General features: G+C 31.7%; 3 protein-coding genes across 3 annotated transcripts; 2 read left to right on the top strand and 1 right to left on the bottom strand.

The window, feature by feature from the left end:
- Positions 1-6868: 6868 nt before the first annotated feature.
- On the top strand, positions 6869-7321 carry LOC106441789 (glutathione S-transferase T3-like). The gene has a single exon (XM_013883555.2). It carries the CDS (start codon positions 6869-6871, stop codon positions 7319-7321), a length of 453 nt encoding a protein of 150 aa, XP_013739009.2.
- A 5204-nt stretch (positions 7322-12525) lies between these two features.
- On the top strand, positions 12526-14100 carry LOC106437780 (probable 2-oxoacid dependent dioxygenase). The gene is made up of 3 exons (XM_048775060.1): positions 12526-13155; positions 13295-13616; positions 13706-14100. Exons 1-3 carry the CDS (start codon positions 12893-12895, stop codon positions 13952-13954), a joined length of 834 nt encoding a protein of 277 aa, XP_048631017.1. The 5' UTR covers positions 12526-12892; the 3' UTR covers positions 13955-14100.
- LOC106437779 (zinc finger CCCH domain-containing protein 26) lies at positions 13668-18089 on the bottom strand. Its single transcript, XM_048775059.1, has 7 exons — positions 17657-18089; positions 17166-17332; positions 17035-17091; positions 16798-16914; positions 16464-16709; positions 16149-16340; positions 13668-16068 (listed from the first exon to the last, which is right to left on the bottom strand). The coding sequence occupies exons 1-7, from the start codon at positions 17709-17711 to the stop codon at positions 15511-15513; spliced, it is 1392 nt and encodes a 463-aa protein (XP_048631016.1). The 5' UTR covers positions 17712-18089; the 3' UTR covers positions 13668-15510.
- Between the last annotated feature and the right edge of the window lie 1308 nt (positions 18090-19397).

The raw sequence follows: 19397 nt of genomic DNA, 5'->3' as shown, positions 1-19397 counted from the left end.
TTTACAAAAAGTTTCATTTTTAGTTTTCTCTATTTTTAGAATATATTGTTTTATAAATTAAGAAAATAGTTGGTTTATGTATATATATTAATTAAATTTTAGAAATTTGACTTTTATTTTGTTTGTTATAATATTTGGTATATAATAAATATGTTTCAATGAATTTAAATGTAGTTTTAGATATAATTTTACTAACTAAGTACTATCAAAATATATTGAAGTGTTAAGAAGAGATAAATTTCACTGTGAATATAATACAATATTCAGTTTGTACTTATATAAAAAGTTATATATAAATTATTAATTTATAATTTTAGTGTGACTGTATATTTAGATATTATTTTTTTTTTAAATATTATCTTATCTTATCGATTAGTATCATATTTTGAATCGGTTTTATTAATTTAGCGTGTTTATTAATTTATCGAGTATTAGTTTATAAAGTTTCTATTGTAGTATGCTAGTGCATTTTAACCTAGCAACGCTGTTTTTTTCTTTTAAAAGGGTTGGAAGTCAACTTAATAAACATTATTTGTAATTGACCCTGACTTATATTCCTAGAGGTATGAATGGTCGGACTTCATAAGGACTTGAGGATGTGATCCTGATTTATATTCCTAGAAGTATGAAACTATAAATGGTCGGACGAATGCACTGGCGAAAGAAGCAAGAACTAGATGCTATATTTTTTCCTATATAGATAAGACACGTACACACGGAGATGCTCCTCGAAGAATCGGTTCGTCCGAACAATACTTGATCTAAGTAAAATGGGCAGTTGACAAAAAAAAGTATTATCACTACATTTAGTCTCAACAAAAAATTATGACATAATTTTTGAAAATGATGATAGGATATTAATCTAATTATGACATGTACAAATTTCATTATAATGATTTACGTTTTTGGCAAGTTTTTTCTAATATGGTAATTACTATTAATTCATATATCATCATTAGTTTAATTTTTGTATAAATACTTAGTTTAGTAAAACTATTTAAATAAATTAATAATTAATAACTCATATGTTACCATTTAATTAATATATATCATACTAATAAAATATAATTATAAATATATTTTTACATCAAGTTATATATCATATTTTCTCTATATATATATTATCAAAATTAGTTGTAAATGTGCATCAACAAATGCAAAATTAAAGCAACACAAATCAAATATATATATATATATATATTTTTTTTTCAGAAATTGCCTAAATTACCACATTTTCTAATACCACTTTTTATGTTTATCTTAACCACATTTACCTTCCATTTAAGGAGGTAAATTGACATTTATAACTTTAGGATTAAATACTCTAGACTTATGGTTTAAAGTTAAAGGGTGACATGGAGTTTTGGAATGTGAGGTTTAGGATTTTAATAAATATATAAATAAATACCAAAACTAATTTAATTTTTTTTTTCAAAATAATTTCAAAAAATAATCTAATTTCAAAATGAAAATTTGCAACGAAAATAATTCGAGAAATAACTCAATTTTGTTTTATAAAAGTTCGAATTTGAAAAGGTATAATTCGAATACTATATAAAAAACTTATTTTTTATTATTTATTTAAATAGTTATTTATATTTATATATCTATAAAGTAAATGTATAAGAAATAGTTTTTTGCCTTTTTATCGAAGAATATATTTTTGAAAATATCCCTTTAATGAAGATAAACAAAGCGATGCTAACTTTGATAGTAATGTTTAAAGTCCAAAATCATTTTCCCAACAGAAAGAAAATAATAATAATGAAGGTTCAAAGCTATGAACAAGATATTTTCAAAGCTATGAGGGAGACATTATTGATATAATATAACTCTGCAACAAAATATGCTATTCTACTAATTAATGGGTGCATATTAGAGAATTTATAGCAAGGTAGCCTTAATTATAGTAATGTTAAGGTCCAAAATCATTTGCCAAAAACGAAAGAAAGAAAAGATCCACTACATGGCACATATGTTTTTTTCTTATATATCGATAGGCTGATCTGGTATCTTTTGGGAGGAACACACTTATTATTATAGAAAGGACTGGCGATTTGGAATATATTCCAACTAATGTCAGGGAGTAGACCGATCATTTGTTACGATCTACTATGTTAACCACTTGGAACGAAGCCCAAACCTAGACTGACTAAGTAATGATAATTTAGTTCTCAAAGGAATCAAACGTAGAACCGATATGGGTACACACCAAACCTCAAAAAATTACGGCTAAACTACCACTACGTGGTTACATGCCACATATGTATATCATATTACATATATGCAATACAACTACAAAAGATTAATTATACAGTAATTTTTTATAATTTAATAATGTTATAACTTTGATAATTTATTCATTTATAAAGTTATTTACAATAAAACTTCATTTTAATATTTTAAATTTTAGAGCATGTTTTACATAAAAGTAAAAATATATGATTTTACGGTATATGTATAAATTTTACATATAAATATTTTATATTTTATTATTTCAATATTTTGTATATAAAATGTATACCTAAATATAAATGAATTTTTAGGTGAAAATGACAAAATAAAATCTATATATTTATAATAATATAGATTTGAAGCAGTATAAATGATAAAGAAACTAAATCACTTTTTTATTCGCAATTGATAGGGTAAGAGTGAAAAAAATACAAAACTGAAAGGGAAAGAAATTAAGAAACAAGGTACTTTTTTTTTTGTTAGCAACAAAAAAAATAGACTGATATAGACTCTGTAAACAAAACTGTTAGCTCCGCATCCATATGGACTACAAACAAGGATTGATTTCTTGCACTGCGTGCTAGACTATCTGTCCTTGAATTTAACGTCATTGGTATATAGATGAGCTCTGAGCTGTGGAAAATTCTTTGCAGGATCTTGATATCTTCCAGATAACTTGCAAATGCGGACCATTCTTCAGGTTCAGAAACCATCTTCACCAACTAAGAACAATCCGTCGCAAAAGTAACAGTATACTGTCTTAAATTCCTCATACATTCCATTGCCCAAATGAGCGCCTCTATCTCCGAATGAAGGGGTGATTGACATACTCTAGTATTCTTTGCTCCCATCAAACTATCAAATCTTTCCAAAGTACTACACCATCATTGTCCCGAATATCTATCATGTTCTTTCTATGATCCATCCGTAAAGCACCATCTACCAGAGATAGTGGGGACCGATGCGTTCACTACCGATCGGGCCTGATCAGATCTCTGTGCATGATTAATTTGCGCCTCAGCCAGAGGACCGACTCTGTTTCCGCTAACTTGAGAGTATCGCGGAGGTCAATATCCAAATTGCTAAAAACCTTGTTGTTTCTTCCATTATATATATATATATATATATATATATATATATATATATATATATATATATATCATAGAATCCATGCAAAATGATGATCTTCCAATGCCGGAGACATTCTACAAAATAAATGATCCATATTTGCAAAAAATGATTGAATAGGAAAAATATTTGGGTTAGACGAAATCCGTAAAAGTGTTCAGACCTGAATTTCCGGAAGGCAATCAAAAAGGACATGATTTATGGATTTCTCAGGTGCTCCACATCGTGCACATATCGTATTCCCATGAATTCCTCGTGAACGTAGATTTTTCTGTACCGCTATGCAACTCTGGTAGTGTCCTAAAACATAACTATGAAACCAGGTACTTGAAGAAAAAAAAATAAGTTCAAAACATAGGCCATTTTATGAAATACCTAGTAAATATAATGAAGTTTTGCAAATTTAATTAGCTCCACTTTTATGTGATAGGTGATCTGTTATATATATTTTTATTTTATATTGTAGACTAAAATATTTGTATATATTAATTGGAAAATTTTCTAAAGTCGTAACGATGACCACAATGTTTAGATGTTAACATCACAGTTTTTCTTACATTTCATACTAAAAATATCAAGTTATTAAATTTTTTACATAATTGTCGCCGTATATAATAAAGTAGACCACTAATTAATCAAATGTTTACAAAAAGAATACTTTCTTAAATAAAACATAAAAACTATCTTATGTGATTTAAAATAATAACAACTAGTAATATTAAATAATAAATATTGGATAATATTAAATAACAACTATCTTATATCTCCTATCATTTGTTTTAAATTTTATTTTATTGAAATAATTAAAAATACTATTAACCATATAAAAATATAATTTTCCATATATGTTACTAGGACTTGACAAAAAAAAATTGAATCCAAAGAACCAAACTGAATCTCATCCAAAAATTAGTATCAAATCAGATCCGAAACTGGTTAAATATTTGAACGGGTTCAAAATTTTGGTATCCAGAAAACCAAAATCCGAAGCCGACCCGAAATTTTTTGGATATCCAAATTTATCCAAATCAAATTTATATATTTACATATATTAATTATTTTAGCTTTAATATGCAAACAAATATCAAAAATATATAAAATATGATGACATTTTCCAAAATACTTTAAAATATATACAAATAGTCAAAATTAAATATCTAAAATAGTTAAATAATACTACAAAAATCAAAATGCTTAAAATATCTATTGATGCTCCATTCAAATATTCTAGCTAAACAGTTTTATGCTAATTTTAGATATTTCGCATACATTACTTAAATTTATATGTTATATATTATTTAGATTTTGGAAAATTTGAAGTATATAAGAATTTTAAGTTATTAAAAATAATTTTTAAACTGATTATCAGAATTCAAAACCGAACCCGCAAAGATCTAAACCAAAATTTGTAAATATCCAAATGAGACTAAAATTTTTAACCTCAAAAACTTAAATCCCGAATAGACCCGCACCAAATCTAAACGGGTAACCCCACCCCTATATGTTACATTTAAAACAATTACAAATTATTAAAATTGTTAAAGTCTCACAATAAAATTTTATGATTAATGGTTTATAATTTTGTTATAAAAAATACAAATGGCATAAGACATATGAATAAGAAGCTTCATTAAATATCATATGGATAGGAGTTTTTATTTAATAGATATCATATATTCATAATAAAATAATATATATATATATTAAAGGATTATTTAAATTTAATTATATACCACATAAAAATATATTAATATTTTAATTTTATAGATTTTAGAAATACGTTCGTATCATACTTAAGGTGATAAAAGTTTAAATACTTTTGTAATATTTTTACTTGATCAAAATCAGTAACATATTTTACATGTTTTTTGTTACTATTAATACTATTTTATAAAATATCTCTCGTGGGTTATAGTCTACTAGCATACTAAAAAGAGAGTAACTCATGATACATGTTGACAAAAAAAAGAGTCACTCATGATAATAATGTTTCATGTCCAAAATTATCAGCCCAAAAAGGAAAAAAACAATGAAGGTTTAAAACTACCAAAAGAGATATTTTTCAAACTATGATAGAGACATATTTAGAGATATATTTAAGTATTTATGGTAATGCTAAGGTCCAAAATCATTTGCCACAAATAGAGAAAGAAAGCTAAGAGCAGCATTAACGCGGGTTGTTAGGGAGTTGCTTATGTGATTTTTGGTTTAAAAAAAAAGAAAATAAATAAATTAACCAAACATCGACGCTTAATTAAGCTCACGAAACAGCGGTGCTAGCCAACACGTGTCACTCTCTCAGCACTCCGCGTTTCTTTCTCTCTCTCTCACGAAACACAAATCGTTTGTGTTTCTCTCTCGACGACTCCGCCATCTTCTCTCTAGACGAAACCAATCTCTCCGTCGACTCCACCATGATGGCTGAGTGATCAATCGCGGCTGATGGCGCGTCGTGTCTCTCGATCTCCCCGAAGGCTCCGTGATGAATCGGCGTTGATGTCTCCTCGTGTCTCTCGGTCTCCTCGACGCCTCGTCGATGACTCCGCGACGATGATCTCTCCTGGTCTCTGTCTATCTCCTTGACGCCTCCTGGACGAAATCTACGATGATATCTCCTCGTCTCTCTCTCTCTCCTCGACGAATCCGCGATGAATCTCCTCTACGAAATCAAAAAGAAAGGTAAAGAGACAGACGGATATGTCTCTGTCTTTGTTTTTGTCTCTGTCTAATGATATGTCTCTGTGTTTGTTTATTCAGATGGAGGGACCAAGAGACGGAGGTTGGTCAAACGAGACAACAACAATGAAGCGTCTGTGATTCAGGTAAAATTTCAACATGATTTGATTGAACGTTTGATAAAAAGATTTCGTTTATATTGTAACTGAGTTGAGATAGTATGAACTGAATGGTTTCATGTCCTAATTGTTTAAGAGTTCTCAATTGAATCGGGTCTCATGATAGCGGTTCTGTTTATCACTTGTTTCATGAATGGTTCTTGACTTTATTGTTTAAGAGTTATATTATATTGAAATAGCTTTTATCTGAATTGAATCGAGTGTCCTGAACAATGATTTGTTTCTGTTTGTTTGTCTCTCTATCTCAGTTTCTCATTGTTGTTTTGTTTTTGCTTGTCTGTCTATGTCTTGAGCTCCATCACCGAAGCAAAACAGGAAGGATCGTCTGCAACCAGAGGAGTGTATTCCCCTGCGCAAAACAGGTAAATGTTTAAAACTTTTACTGCCATTGAAAGCTTTGTGGTTAGGTAGTTAATGCGGTAGGTGTGTTTGCATTGCTGTAGTTAAATGACTTTCTTTGGTTTGAATTGCCGATAATTAATTTTTTTGCTTTAGTTTGAAGTGTCTTAAATTGTGGTTGATTATGGTTGTGAAACGGTAATAAATGGGAGTTAGATATATGTCAACTCGTAAACTCTTTTAAAACTCCTTCCTTCTCATCCATCTAAAACAGATTCCTATCTGTTTTTCTCTATTCTCTAACCTCGGAAATGGATTTTAATCCTTTTACTGAGCCTTCAAACTTTGTTGACCTGCTTAGCAGTCAACAGAATGTGGTCTTTGGTAATGTACCCGAGTCACAGCTTCCCTTCTTTGCTAGTCAAGACACGCATGATTCGAACATTGATGAAGAGACTCAAGGCAGCCGTAAGGAGAGGAGGGCGTGGTCTCCAACTGACGACATTGTGCTCATAAGCTCGTGGTTAAACACGAGCAAAGATGCAGTAGTGGGGAATGAACAGAAGTCTATGGCATTCTGGAAGCGGATTGCGGCGTACTACAACGCTAGTCCCAAGCTTGTTGGGTGTGAAAAGCGAGAGGCAGCTCACTGTAAGAATCGTTGGCAGAAGATAAATGACCTCGTTTGCAAGTTTTGTGGAGCTTTTGAAGCTGCGAAACGCCAACGTATCCGTCACATTATTTTCGACGACGTTTTCGAATGAACAAACCATTGTTCATGCACATTGTTGATCGACTCTCGAATGAAGTTGACTTCTTTCGCCAAAAGAGAGATGGTCTTGGAAGGCTTGGTCTCTCAGCACTCCAAAAGTGTACAGCAGCTATCCGTGTCTTGGCATATGGTACTGCGGCGGATGCGGTCGACGAATACCTCCGGCTCGGTGAAACGACAACTCGGTCATGTGTGGAGCATTTTGTGGAGGGAATAATTTATTTGTTCGGAGAGGAATACCTACGAAAACCAACACCGGATGATCTTCGACGTCTACTTGATATGGGAGAGTATCGTGGATTTCCCGGGATGATAGGAAGCATCGATTGTATGCATTGGGAGTGGAAGAATTGTCCCACCGCTTGGAAAGGACAATATTCTCGTGGTTCGGGCAAACCAACAATCGTATTAGAGGCGGTTGCTTCATATGATCTCTGGATATGGCATGCGTTTTTCGGCCCTCCAGGTACCTTAAACGATATTAATGTTCTTGATCGCTCCCCTGTTTTTGATGACATAATAAATGGTCAAGCTCCGCAAGTTACCTTCTCGGTTAATGGAAGAGAGTATCATATGGCTTACTATCTCACCGATGGAATTTATCCGAAATGGGCAACTTTTATCCAATCTATTCCAATACCACAAGGACCGAAAGCGGTTTTATTTGCTCAACATCAAGAAGCTGTCCGAAAAGATGTCGAGCGTGCTTTTGGAGTCTTGCAAGCTCGCTTTGCCATCGTTAAAAATCCAGCACTTTTTTGGGATAAAGTCAAAATTGGTAAGATTATGAGGGCATGTATCATACTTCATAATATGATAGTGGAAGATGAACGAGCAGGATACAGTCAATTTGATCTTACCGATTTCCAAGACGGAGAAGACAATGGAACTTCACATGTCGATCTCACGTATTCTACAGATATCCCTTCAAATATTGCCAATATGATGGGCGTTCGAACTAGAATTCGTGATCGACAAATGCATGAACAACTGAAAGGTGATTTGGTTGAACATATGTGGCGTAGATTTGGAGGTGATGAAGACAACCAATGAGTTCACACTTTTTTTCAATTTAATCTCTTTTATTGATCTAATCTTTATTTTAATGTTTTTTTTTAAATCTATGTTTAAAATGTAATCTTGTAATATGTTTTATGTCATAAATAAATTTTATCAAAGAATTTTTTTTTATTTTCTTAAGCACCCCATAATAAGCACCTTGCATTGGAGGATCAATATATACAAGTTTCTTAATGAAATGCTTAAATCATACTTAATAATAAAAAAATGATTAAGCACCCCTAAAGGGGTGCTCTGGTTAATGCTGCTCTAAGATCCATTACACGCCACATATGTGTAGTTTATTATATACAAATACAAATTATAGGTATGTAGTTGATGACGACTCAAATACTTACCAAGGATGAGTCCGACGTATCCGGCCGTGCAGCCACGGCGCAACAAGTTTTATAGTTCTAAAGAGGAAAAAAAATATTTGACTAGAACGCTTTGTTGCAGATCACCCAGCTTGGTTGAAGAATATGTTAGGGGCTGCACGGTTCTCTCTCGCAGTATATGAATAATTTTATTCTCCTTTACAGTAATTCGTTTGTTCCCTTTTGGTTTATTCGGTTCATCTGTTGGCAAAACATTTTAGCCTTGCATGTAGTAAATTACCAAACATATAGTTTATTTAGTGCAAATACTTCTATATATAATTAATTATAGGTATGTGGTTGATGATGACACTATACTTAGTAATAAAATTTTATAATTATAAAATATATTAAATAATATTTTGAAATTTATAAAATACTGTTATATTTCTATTATTATATTTTTAAGATCACATTTGAATAGATATACTATAATAATGATGAATAGTTATAACCATATTCTAAATTTTTTTATCAAAAATACAAATCAACATTAAATGTTATTGTCCATATCACATTTAACCATAAGCCATATCATTATTTATATTATGTATATATATGTAAGAATCACTTTGCAAATAATGTCCATGGGATTTATAGGAAGGGACCCTTATAGTAATGTTAAGGTCTAAAATCATTGATAGCTTAGCTAAATCAGCATTGTACCTCTGCAACTCACCCCCATTGCCTAGTTTGGTATATGAGGCTTCTATGTAATTCAGTATGTGGTGTTAGAAAAAGGTCTAAAATCATTATCCAAAAAAAAAAGAAAAAGAAAGGTAAGGTCCATTACAGGTCACGCATGTATATCTTATTATATACAAGCAATACAACTACAAAAAAATTAATTATAGATGGCTAGTTGGATGATGATACCAAATACCATCCAACTAAAAATAAGACAGTTCACCTACTAAAAACACGTTTTAAATAAATGATTTTTTAAGTGAAAATGACAAAATAACATCAATATATTTATAATGATATAAATTCGAAGCAGTATAAATGATAAGCAACTAAATCATTTTTATTCACAACTGATAGCATAAGAGTGAAAAAATACAAAAATTAAAAGGAAAGAAATTAAGAAACAAGTTACTTGAAGAAAACAATTATAAGTTCAAAACATAAAGTTAAGTTATTTTATGAAATACCTAATAAATAATGAAGTTTTGAAAATTTAATTAGCTCCACTCTATGTGATAGATCTGTTATATATATTTTATTTTATATTGTAGATTAAAATATCTTTTATAATTTTATTGGAAAGAATTTTAAAGTTTTAACATTAACCACAGGTTTAGATGTTAAGATCACAGTTTTTCTTACATTTCTTACTGAAAAGATCAAATTGTTAAATTTTTTTACATAACTATCACCTATATAATAAAGTAAACCACTCATTAATCAAATGTTTACAAAAAGAATAATTTTTAAATAAAACATACAAAATTATATAATGTGATTTAAAATAAATATAACGATTAGTAATATTAAATAATAAATATTGGATAATATGTGTATATCTCCTATCATTTGTTCTAAATTTTATTTTATTAAAATAATTAAAACTACTATTAACCATATAAAATTAGATTTTTCCATATCTATTATTAGGACTGAGAAAAAAAACTGAATCTGAAGAACCGAACCGAATCTCATCCAAAAAGTAGAACCATATCAGAATCGAAACTGTTTAAATATTTGAACGGGTTTAAAATTTGATATCTGGAAAAATAAAACCGAGTTTGAATATCTGAATTAAATATCCAAATCAAATTTATATATTTAAATATATTAATTATTTTTGCTTGTTTTGGCAAATGATTTTGGACCTTTAATTACTATAAAAGGGGTGGCAAAAAAAAAGAAAGAAATCTATTAGAAAAGGGTTGTACTTAAATATCAAAACGCCATACTTTTTTTTTCTTTTGCAATATTATTTTTCTTGTTTTGGCAAATGATTTCGGACCTTAGCAAATCCTTAAATGTATCTATAATCAATAAGACTCTGGATCTTCCTCACAGATTTCGCGGGATAAGATGGGTTTACATGGATTGTTTTTATATTATGTTGAAGATTTTTTGTAATATTTTTCTCTATTAATTTGAATAATTCATTTTTTTGGAATTAGAGACTCAAATTTCTTAATGTATAACTATTAATAAATTTTCACTCAAACTATTGTATCAAAAGGGTTTTCACGACATATTTTATGTGACAATTTTGTCGATACTCAACCACACTATATATACAAAACTTTTCTAATAAAATGAATAAGCACATTAAAATAATATTTTAAAAGAATAATTTTGATTAACGAGTATATTCTATAAGTTAGTAAACTTTTAAAACCTAACAATATTAGTGTGTATAAGTTTGACCGTATAATACATAATACTCACTTGACATCTATCTAGTATGAAAGGCATCTTATACTGTTATACACTAGCTGTCTTAAAAGCATTTTTAATTTTGTCTTAAAAGCATGCACGAATAAAGCTGAATATAATACATAGATATCCATTTGTAGTTTATATTTTCTAAAATCTAAGTAACTTAAGTAACTTTCTTTCAATGTAAAGAGTTATTCTTGGGTTCACCCCCTAGGGTGAACCTCTAGGTTCACCCCCTAGGGTAAACCTCTAGGTTCACCAACCAATAGGATTTCATTATTTCAAATTCGATATCTTTTAAAAAAGGAAACAAAATATTCTCAAATTATATTATGTTTTTAAAATAAAAAAGTAAAAAAAAGATAATAGTTACAGAAAAAAAGAATTAAAAAAATATATTTTTAATGTTCTCAACAAAACACTAAACCCTAAATCCTAATCCCTAAACCCTAAATCCTAAATCCTAAACCCTTGGATAAACCCTAAACCCTTGAATAAATCCTAAACCTTTGGATAAATCCTAAACCCTTGGATAAATCCTAAACTCTAAATAAAAAACACTAAAACCTTAAACCCTAAACGCTTGAATGTTTTAGTGTATAGTGATTTTGATTTAGAGTTTAGGATTTATCCTAGAGTTTAAGATTTATCCTAGAGTTTAGGGTTTATCCAAGGGTTTAGGGTTTAGGATTAAGGATTTAGGGATTATAATTTAGGGTTTAGGTTTAATGTTATGCTGACGAGTAAAATATTTTTTTTGTAATTATTACTATTTTTTTTTACTTTTTAATTTTAAAAACATAATATAATTTAATAATATTTTGTTTCCTTTTTTAAAAGATATCGAATATAAAATAAAACAATCTTATTGGTTGGTGAACCTAGAAGTTCACCTAGGGGGTGGACCTAAGAATGACTCCTCTGTAAACGATGTCTATGTAGCCTCAATCTTGACTCGTAATATTATTTGGTTTTGATCGATTATGGTTAATCTCCCACCACGTTGAAAATCTGTTGCTAAACCATGAAAAAAAACAGTCGTAACAACCACTCTATTTTCTTACGTCCATCAACTCTTCACTGAGGATGGCGGAACAAATCGTACATATAAAACATTTTATGAAATGCAAGGAATCTTATATAACTCAAGGTTCTTCAATCTGATTATGTAAGAGGTATATTTGTTATTAATATTCTATACTGGTCAGTCCGTTATTACGTTGTGTAAGACTACGTCTTTTGTTTTGGTAACACGTGTAGGACTACGTCTATGATTCGAAATCAAACTTTTATTCCCCAATTTTTAAATGGACATCAAATTGAATAAATGGAATTCGTATATTTACGTCCGCAAAGAGTTAGGGCTATAACACGTAATTTATCTATCCAGTTTCCCACATTATGTAGAGACATAGAGGTCTCTGACTAAATACAGAAGCACACAGAAAAAACAAAAGAAAGAAAGAAAGACGATGGAGTCGAAGGGTACATTGGTGGACATGTTGGACCGTGCCAGTGAGGTAAAAACATTCGACGAGATGAAGATGGGCGTGAAGGGTCTCGTCGAAGCCGGAATGACAAAAATCCCTCGCATATTCCATAACCCGCTTGCCTCCGTAACAACCCCTAAACCTCCCTCGACAGTGAGGATCCCAACTATCGATCTCAGAGGTGGCGTGTTCGACTCCGAGGTGACGTGACAGAGTGTGGTTGCGAAGGTTAAAGAGGCGATGGAGAAGTTTGGTTTTTTTCAGGCAATTAACCATGGGATTCCACTCCATGTCATGGAGGAAATGGAAGCTGGGATTCGTGGGTTTCACGGGCAAGATCCAGAAGCGAGGAAAATGTTCTACAGCCGAGACAAAACTAAAAAGGTCAAGTATAACAGTAATGTTGATCTCTATGACTCTCCGGCTGCGAGTTGGAGAGATACCTTAAGTCTTTTCTTAGCTCCTGATGTTCCAAAGGCAGAGGACTTGCCAGAGATTTGTGGGTACGTAAATATTATTTCTAATCTATAGAAGAAAATGATTACTAAATCAGTGTTTTGGTTAGTCTAAAGATCAAACTTTATTTGATATTTACTGATCGGTTTTTAAAAGTTAACTGTTGTGAAATTTTTTTTCTCTTAGGGAGATCATACTGGAGTACTCACAGGGAGTGATGAAGCTTGCCGAGTTAATCTTTGAGCTTTTATCAGAATCCTTAGGGTTGAGTCGTAACCACCTCAAAGAACTGGATTGCGCAAAGGGTTTATTGATGCTCTGTCATTGCTACCCGCCCTGTCCTGAGCCAGACTTAACACTCGGCGCCACTCAGCACACAGACAGATCTTTCGTCACTATTCTTCTTCAAGACCACATTGGAGGACTTCAAGTTCTCCATGATGGATACTGGATCGATGTTCCTCCTACTCCGGGTGCTCTTATCCTTAACACTGGAGATCTCCTACAGGCAAGTTGTTGTTCACAGTTGAAAATCAAACGGTTTTATATAATTCAGGTTAAAAAAGGATCTTCATGTTTTTATTTTATTTTTTGTAGCTTATAACAAATGACAAGTTTGTAAGTGTGGAGCATAGAGTTTTAGCAAATGGACGTGACGAGCCGCGCACTTCGGTCGCGTCTTTCTTTGTGCATCCTTCATCAAGTTCGAGAGTTTATGGACCCATTAAAGAGCTTCTGTCTGAACAAAACCCTCCCAAGTACAGAGACACCACCGCGGAAGCCTCCAACCACTACGTGCCTAGAAAAGGAGTTGGGAATGCTTCGCTAAGCCACTTAAGGATCTGAAAAATGCTAAAATTAAAAATCTCGTATGTAATCCTAAGAGCAACTCCGTTACAGGTGTTTCTCGAATAAAGTTTTAAACTAAATAATATTGTATCAGTAACCTTAATATTTTAATATGAATATTTTAATATAATCCCTTTAAATTATTTCGTTTGAATAAAATCTCGATTTCTTCTTACCAAAAAAAAAAAAATAATCTCGATTTCTCACAAGATGTTTAGAGTGATGTTTTTAGTGTCTGAATCTCGATTTACAGAAGCAAAGCATCTGTTTATACAAAATCTTTGTAGATTTGAGCAACTGATCATGGGCTTTTTTGCAAGAAGTTGAATCCCAAGTAGCCAAAAGGGTATTGTGAGAGATTGAGATCTTGGAGAGAGTTTAAGACTATCGATATGGTGGTAGAGCATGATATCAGAACAGAGAGTTTGGGATCATGGAGATCAAAGAACGATGCAGAAGTAGCCGAGGCGGTTTTGGATATCGAGTTTGAGATTTTTGAGGATTTGGTTGTAAGAATTATCACAAGACATTGGCCGAGATCGGTGGTAGGTTTCTATATTCGGGTAGCTTCCGTCACAAGTAACGATAACTAACCTGCATATATTTTTATATGGATGGTGTGGGTGTTACGTGTATGTCAAAGTTTTGCTTGATTAGAGTATTAAGATCTGTCTAATTCCTTATGACACACTACAAAATAAAGGTTGTTTAACATCATTTATATTATATATTTGCATTAGTTATAAATGATGTAAAATAAATTTACATCACTTAATCACGTATCAATTATTTAACTGATACAGTTCCATATAATAATATCATTTGTGTTAAATTGATACAAATGAATAAAAAGCATAAATAGTATGTACTTATTCATTTGTATCAATCTAACATAAATGATATTATTATATGGAACTGTATCAGTTAAATAATTGATACGTTTACTTATTTTGTATCAATTATTTAACTGATACAGTTAAATGAATAAAAAGCATAAATTTACATCAATCTAAAGTTGATATCAGTTAAAAAAATGCTTACCGAATGATATCATTTGTGTTAAATTGATACAAATGAATATTTAACTGATACAGTTCCAAATTTGCTGATGTAAAAAATAGTATGTACTTAAAGAGCTTCCATAAATTAACTACCTTTACAATTATTCAAATTCAAAATCAAACATTTTTTACCAGTGTACAACACAAATTTAAGGTTCAGGTTTTTTAGAGTTGCTAATCTAAAACAATTCGAATAATATTGGTTGAGCATCTGTAAATTGCTAACTGAAGTCAAGTTTTATTAACCAATTTAAAAACACTGTTCACTTCCTATTTTGTTTCAGCAATGGCAGTTTCCAAAACCAAATTAAAAAAAAAAAAAAAAAGAGAGAGCACAAAAAGATAGAACATTTCCAAGCCCTCCTTCCAAAAAAATTAACAAAAAGGGCAGGGAATCATTTGAGATTGTTAGAAACCAGGATTGTGATGATGATGATGATATTGATTCTGAAGTCATGATCATGAAACATTACCGGATGAGTCCTGCTTTCCTCAGTTGACCCGTTGTGAAGCATTATTATCTTCCTGTTTCTTAATCTCTGAACTTGAACTCTCTGCATCAGTTTTACCATTGGACAAGGCTGTTGAATCACAGTCCTTGTCAGAGATATCTTCGTCTTGTTTCTCAATCTCTGAGCTGTGACTCTCTGCGGCAGGTTTATTACCATTGGAAATGACAGTTGATTCACAGCCGCTAAGTTGTGATTCTGTCTTGTCCGAGCTATCGTCATGTTTCTCAACCTCTGAGCTGTGATTATCTGCAGCAGGTTTAACACCATTGGAGATGGCAGTTGAATCAGAGCCGCTTAGTTGTGATGACTCCTGCACTTCAGACTTGTCTGATATATCTTCGTCCTGTTTCTCAATCTCTGAGCTGTTATTTTCCGCACCAGGTTTATCACCATTGGAGATGGCAGTTGAGTCAGAGCGGCTTGGTGGTGTTGAGCTCCTCGGTTGAGTTGAGACAGGCGAAGATGGGTGATCATACTTACAGTTTGGTCCATACTTGCAGAAACCGTATGCCTTGAAGTTACCACATGCAGGTTGTCCCTAAAACACAGAAAGCAAACGCAGAGTAATTAATTAGTGTGACCAGAAACTCATATAAGAACGTTTGACAAGAGACTTACTGGTCTAGCTGGAAGAAGAACAATATGGTGTGAGAGATTTGGTGGTGACTCTAACATCCTTTCTTTCGGATGACTGTATTTGCAATCATCTCCGTATTTACACGTCCCGGTGTTCATAAAAAACCTACACTCAGCTCTTTCAGAACTTGAGTCAGGCTGAGTTTTCACATTATAAATAGGGTTAGATCCTGCCTGCACCACAGAAAGAGAAACAAGATCTTTCAGATTAAGACATTCTTTTGTTAAAAGTAGAATCTCTATCTATATATTGTTAAGCCTCTACTTGAGCAAGAAGCAAAGATAGTTAAAACTTACCATGTAAGGGGACCAGCCTTGAGGAGGTGCAAACATGAAGGGAATATAGGCCTGAGGGTAAGGAACTTGAGGAGGTGGCATAACTCCATACGTTGCAGGAGGCAAAGACATCATCGTATAAGGAAAGCTAGACATTCCATATGTAGTAGTAGAGTGGCCATTCTGAGGATGAGGATGATGGAATTTGCAGGCAACTCCGAATCTACACATTCCTGTCTGCATGTAATATGGGCATGACTTCTCACCCTGGGAGAGACAAGAAAAAACATATAAAAACAATGCAACTGGTGGTGATAAAAAAATGTAATAATAACCAGACGTGAGTGAGTCTCACCTGTCGCATAGGATAGCCTAGAACATTAAACAGCACCGGTTCAGCACCGTTCCTGTCTTTAGGGTGGTGATATTTGCACGTTGAGCCATACTTACACGCTCCTGTCTTCAAATAATACTGCAGAGAAAATAGCATTCAGAAAAGAGGAATGTATTCGTTACAATGCATTCACTCTAAACTTATTAGATCAATGCAAGATATCACAATGAGATAATGAGTATAATGTAAGCAGGGCACCTCACAGTCTGGCTGACCAATCCTCTCAGGCAGTTCGTCTCTGTGATATGAGACAGCCTGCAAACAAAAATTATTATAAACTGTAAAGCATGGGGACGAGTCTGCTAGACTGAGTTAAGAGTATCTCAAACCTGTGGAACAAGAGAAAGAGGATGATTGTAACGACAGCTGTTTCCATAGCCACACTGCCCAGTTCTCAGAAAGAATTGGCAATCTCTCTCACCGGGACGATCAGGATACGGACTTGGACTTGATTGCTCCATGTTCTCCTCATTAACTTTCATCCTCGTCAAGGTATCTAAAAAACCATAACACAAAAAAAAAAACACAAGACATGAGCATTCATATAAAACCTAATTCAATATATAAAGAACCCACTAGCTAAAAGCTAAACAAGACAATGTCAAACGTTCAGAGACCAATCAGAATCTGAACTCAACGATTTTGAACGTGATCTCCGACAAAACGAATCCAAAAAAAAAAAAGACAGAGACTTTAAACGATCAAAAGAAAAGAAAAAACAAAAATAATTCATATGATCTTCAAACACATTACGGAAAAGAAACCGTTTTTATTGGATCACTGATGAAAAAAAAAAAAAAAAAAAAAAGACAGTAACTACCTTCAGTTTTGTCCGAAGATCGAACCGTCTCAGTTGAGTTCTGAGTTTCTGACATGGCTCGTTATAACACAACACAGCAAAGATAAAAAAAAAACTCTTGTTCGTCTCTTATACAGAGTGTATGTTAAGTAGAGGACGATGATCACAATGATCAATAAAAAGGAAAAATCTGTGATTATTAAAATAAGGAAATAGATTTGTTCCTTTTCTCCGATGAATGATCAAACGAAGAAGAAACAAATGTTAAAACTGAAAAAAACGATCTTGTTAATTTTCCTTTTCTTTTCCCAGATTCTGAGATTTTCGTGGGAAAATTTTCGGATCTTCCTTTTATGTTTTTTGCCTTTTTTTCTCTCACAATGTTTCAATGTGAAAACAAGAAAATAAAAATTGGGATTTATAGAAATAAATTAAATAAACAGAGCTGAGTAATGAGTCTTTTGCCCCCTCGTGTACGGGCTAATAAATTCTGCCGGTCCATTGTAAATGACGATCTTACCCCTACGTCTTCATCAGCTCGTTTACGCGTGATTTGATCTTTAATGTCGTGGTTTGATCTCATCCGTTGGATGGAACATTATGGGACCCGTGCTATTCTCCTTTTAACTTTCGGAGCTTAATTGCCAAAACTTCAAATTTTGTTTCTCTAAACAATTTAATCAAATAAAAATAAATTATAAAATTAATAAATTATTACTATACCGTATTTTTCAATTATAAAATTGTGTTTCATTAGTTTTAAAATATCCCCTCTAGTCAATAATATAACATGTATAAAAAGTTTTGTTTGTTCTATTTATAAAATGACACAGTTTTCTATGTAAGATTAAATTTATTTGATATTTATGATTATTTATATTAATACTTTATTATTATTTACATTAATACGTTATGTCAAGATAAATTAAGTTTATTAAAAAGAAATTGTTGCTTTAATGTACAAAAATAAAAAATATGATTAATACATTCTTGAATTATATGTAATGGAACATGGGAAAAGGAGTAGGTAGTGAGTAACACATTATAGCCTTCTAAATCAATTTTCTGATAGCACATAGTTTTAGTATTTTAGCAGTATATTTGATCATTTATGTATCAAATTAATTTAATGTATAAATAAAAAAAAAACACTTGATGTTAAACAAGAAATCTCGTAGCAGTTATATTTTCTTGCATTTATAAGTATTTTTATGATAATTTATTTGTCAGCATATTATTACCACTTATTGTAATATAATTATAGGTTATCTCTATTAGTATTATCTTTCCAAAAAAAAAGATATATTTAGGTTTCTATTTTTCCTCCTTATTAATGAATATTAGCTAGGCGAGTAAGTAAATATGATAATATTGAATTTATTTGTGTAGTTTGTTAAAATTTAATATGCAATCGCACCTAAACTGAAGGCAGTTAATTATTCCCGTATCACACCTCAAATGGCAGTGCTTGTGTGTGGTGGATTCTTTTATTAATTGTATGTCTACTCCCTAATACTGTATACAAATTTCAACTCATGAGCCCTAGAAATATTATATTTGAAGGCAATGGTGTTTGATGGTTTTCATTTTTTTTATTAACTTTGGGTATTCCGAACCTATAGAGAAAAGTAAAATGCATATAAGATTAAGGAAGCTTTTTTAGTAAAAGATTAAGGAAGCTTTATTTAGAAATTTGTGACATATATAAAATAGTTTGGTAGCTAATCTGTGATTTGGAACAGTTTCTTTCAGATGTATGACC

This window comes from Brassica napus, chromosome A3 (genome assembly GCF_020379485.1).
Source record: "Brassica napus cultivar Da-Ae chromosome A3, Da-Ae, whole genome shotgun sequence".
NCBI lineage: Eukaryota > Viridiplantae > Streptophyta > Magnoliopsida > Brassicales > Brassicaceae > Brassica > Brassica napus.
The sequence above is the reverse complement of the archived record's forward strand: the minus strand, read 5'-3'. Positions and strand labels throughout refer to the sequence as shown.

Bases quoted from the DNA above. Each gene is read 5' to 3' on its own strand.
- LOC106441789 (XM_013883555.2), top strand. From the start codon at position 6,869: ATGGATTTTAATCCTTTTACTGAGCCTTCAAACTTTGTTGACCTGCTT.
- LOC106437780 (XM_048775060.1), top strand. From the start codon at position 12,893: ATGGAGAAGTTTGGTTTTTTTCAGGCAATTAACCATGGGATTCCACTC. The intron at 13,156-13,294 runs GTACGTAAATAT...TTTTTCTCTTAG, and splicing joins GACTTGCCAGAGATTTGTGG to GGAGATCATACTGGAGTACT. The intron at 13,617-13,705 runs GCAAGTTGTTGT...TATTTTTTGTAG, and splicing joins ACACTGGAGATCTCCTACAG to CTTATAACAAATGACAAGTT.
- LOC106437779 (XM_048775059.1), bottom strand. From the start codon at position 17,711: ATGTCAGAAACTCAGAACTCAACTGAGACGGTTCGATCTTCGGACAAA. The intron at 17,333-17,656 runs GTAGTTACTGTC...ATGGTTTTTTAG, and splicing joins ATCTTCGGACAAAACTGAAG to ATACCTTGACGAGGATGAAA. The intron at 16,069-16,148 runs GTAAGTCTCTTG...TCTGTGTTTTAG, and splicing joins TTCTTCTTCCAGCTAGACCA to GGACAACCTGCATGTGGTAA.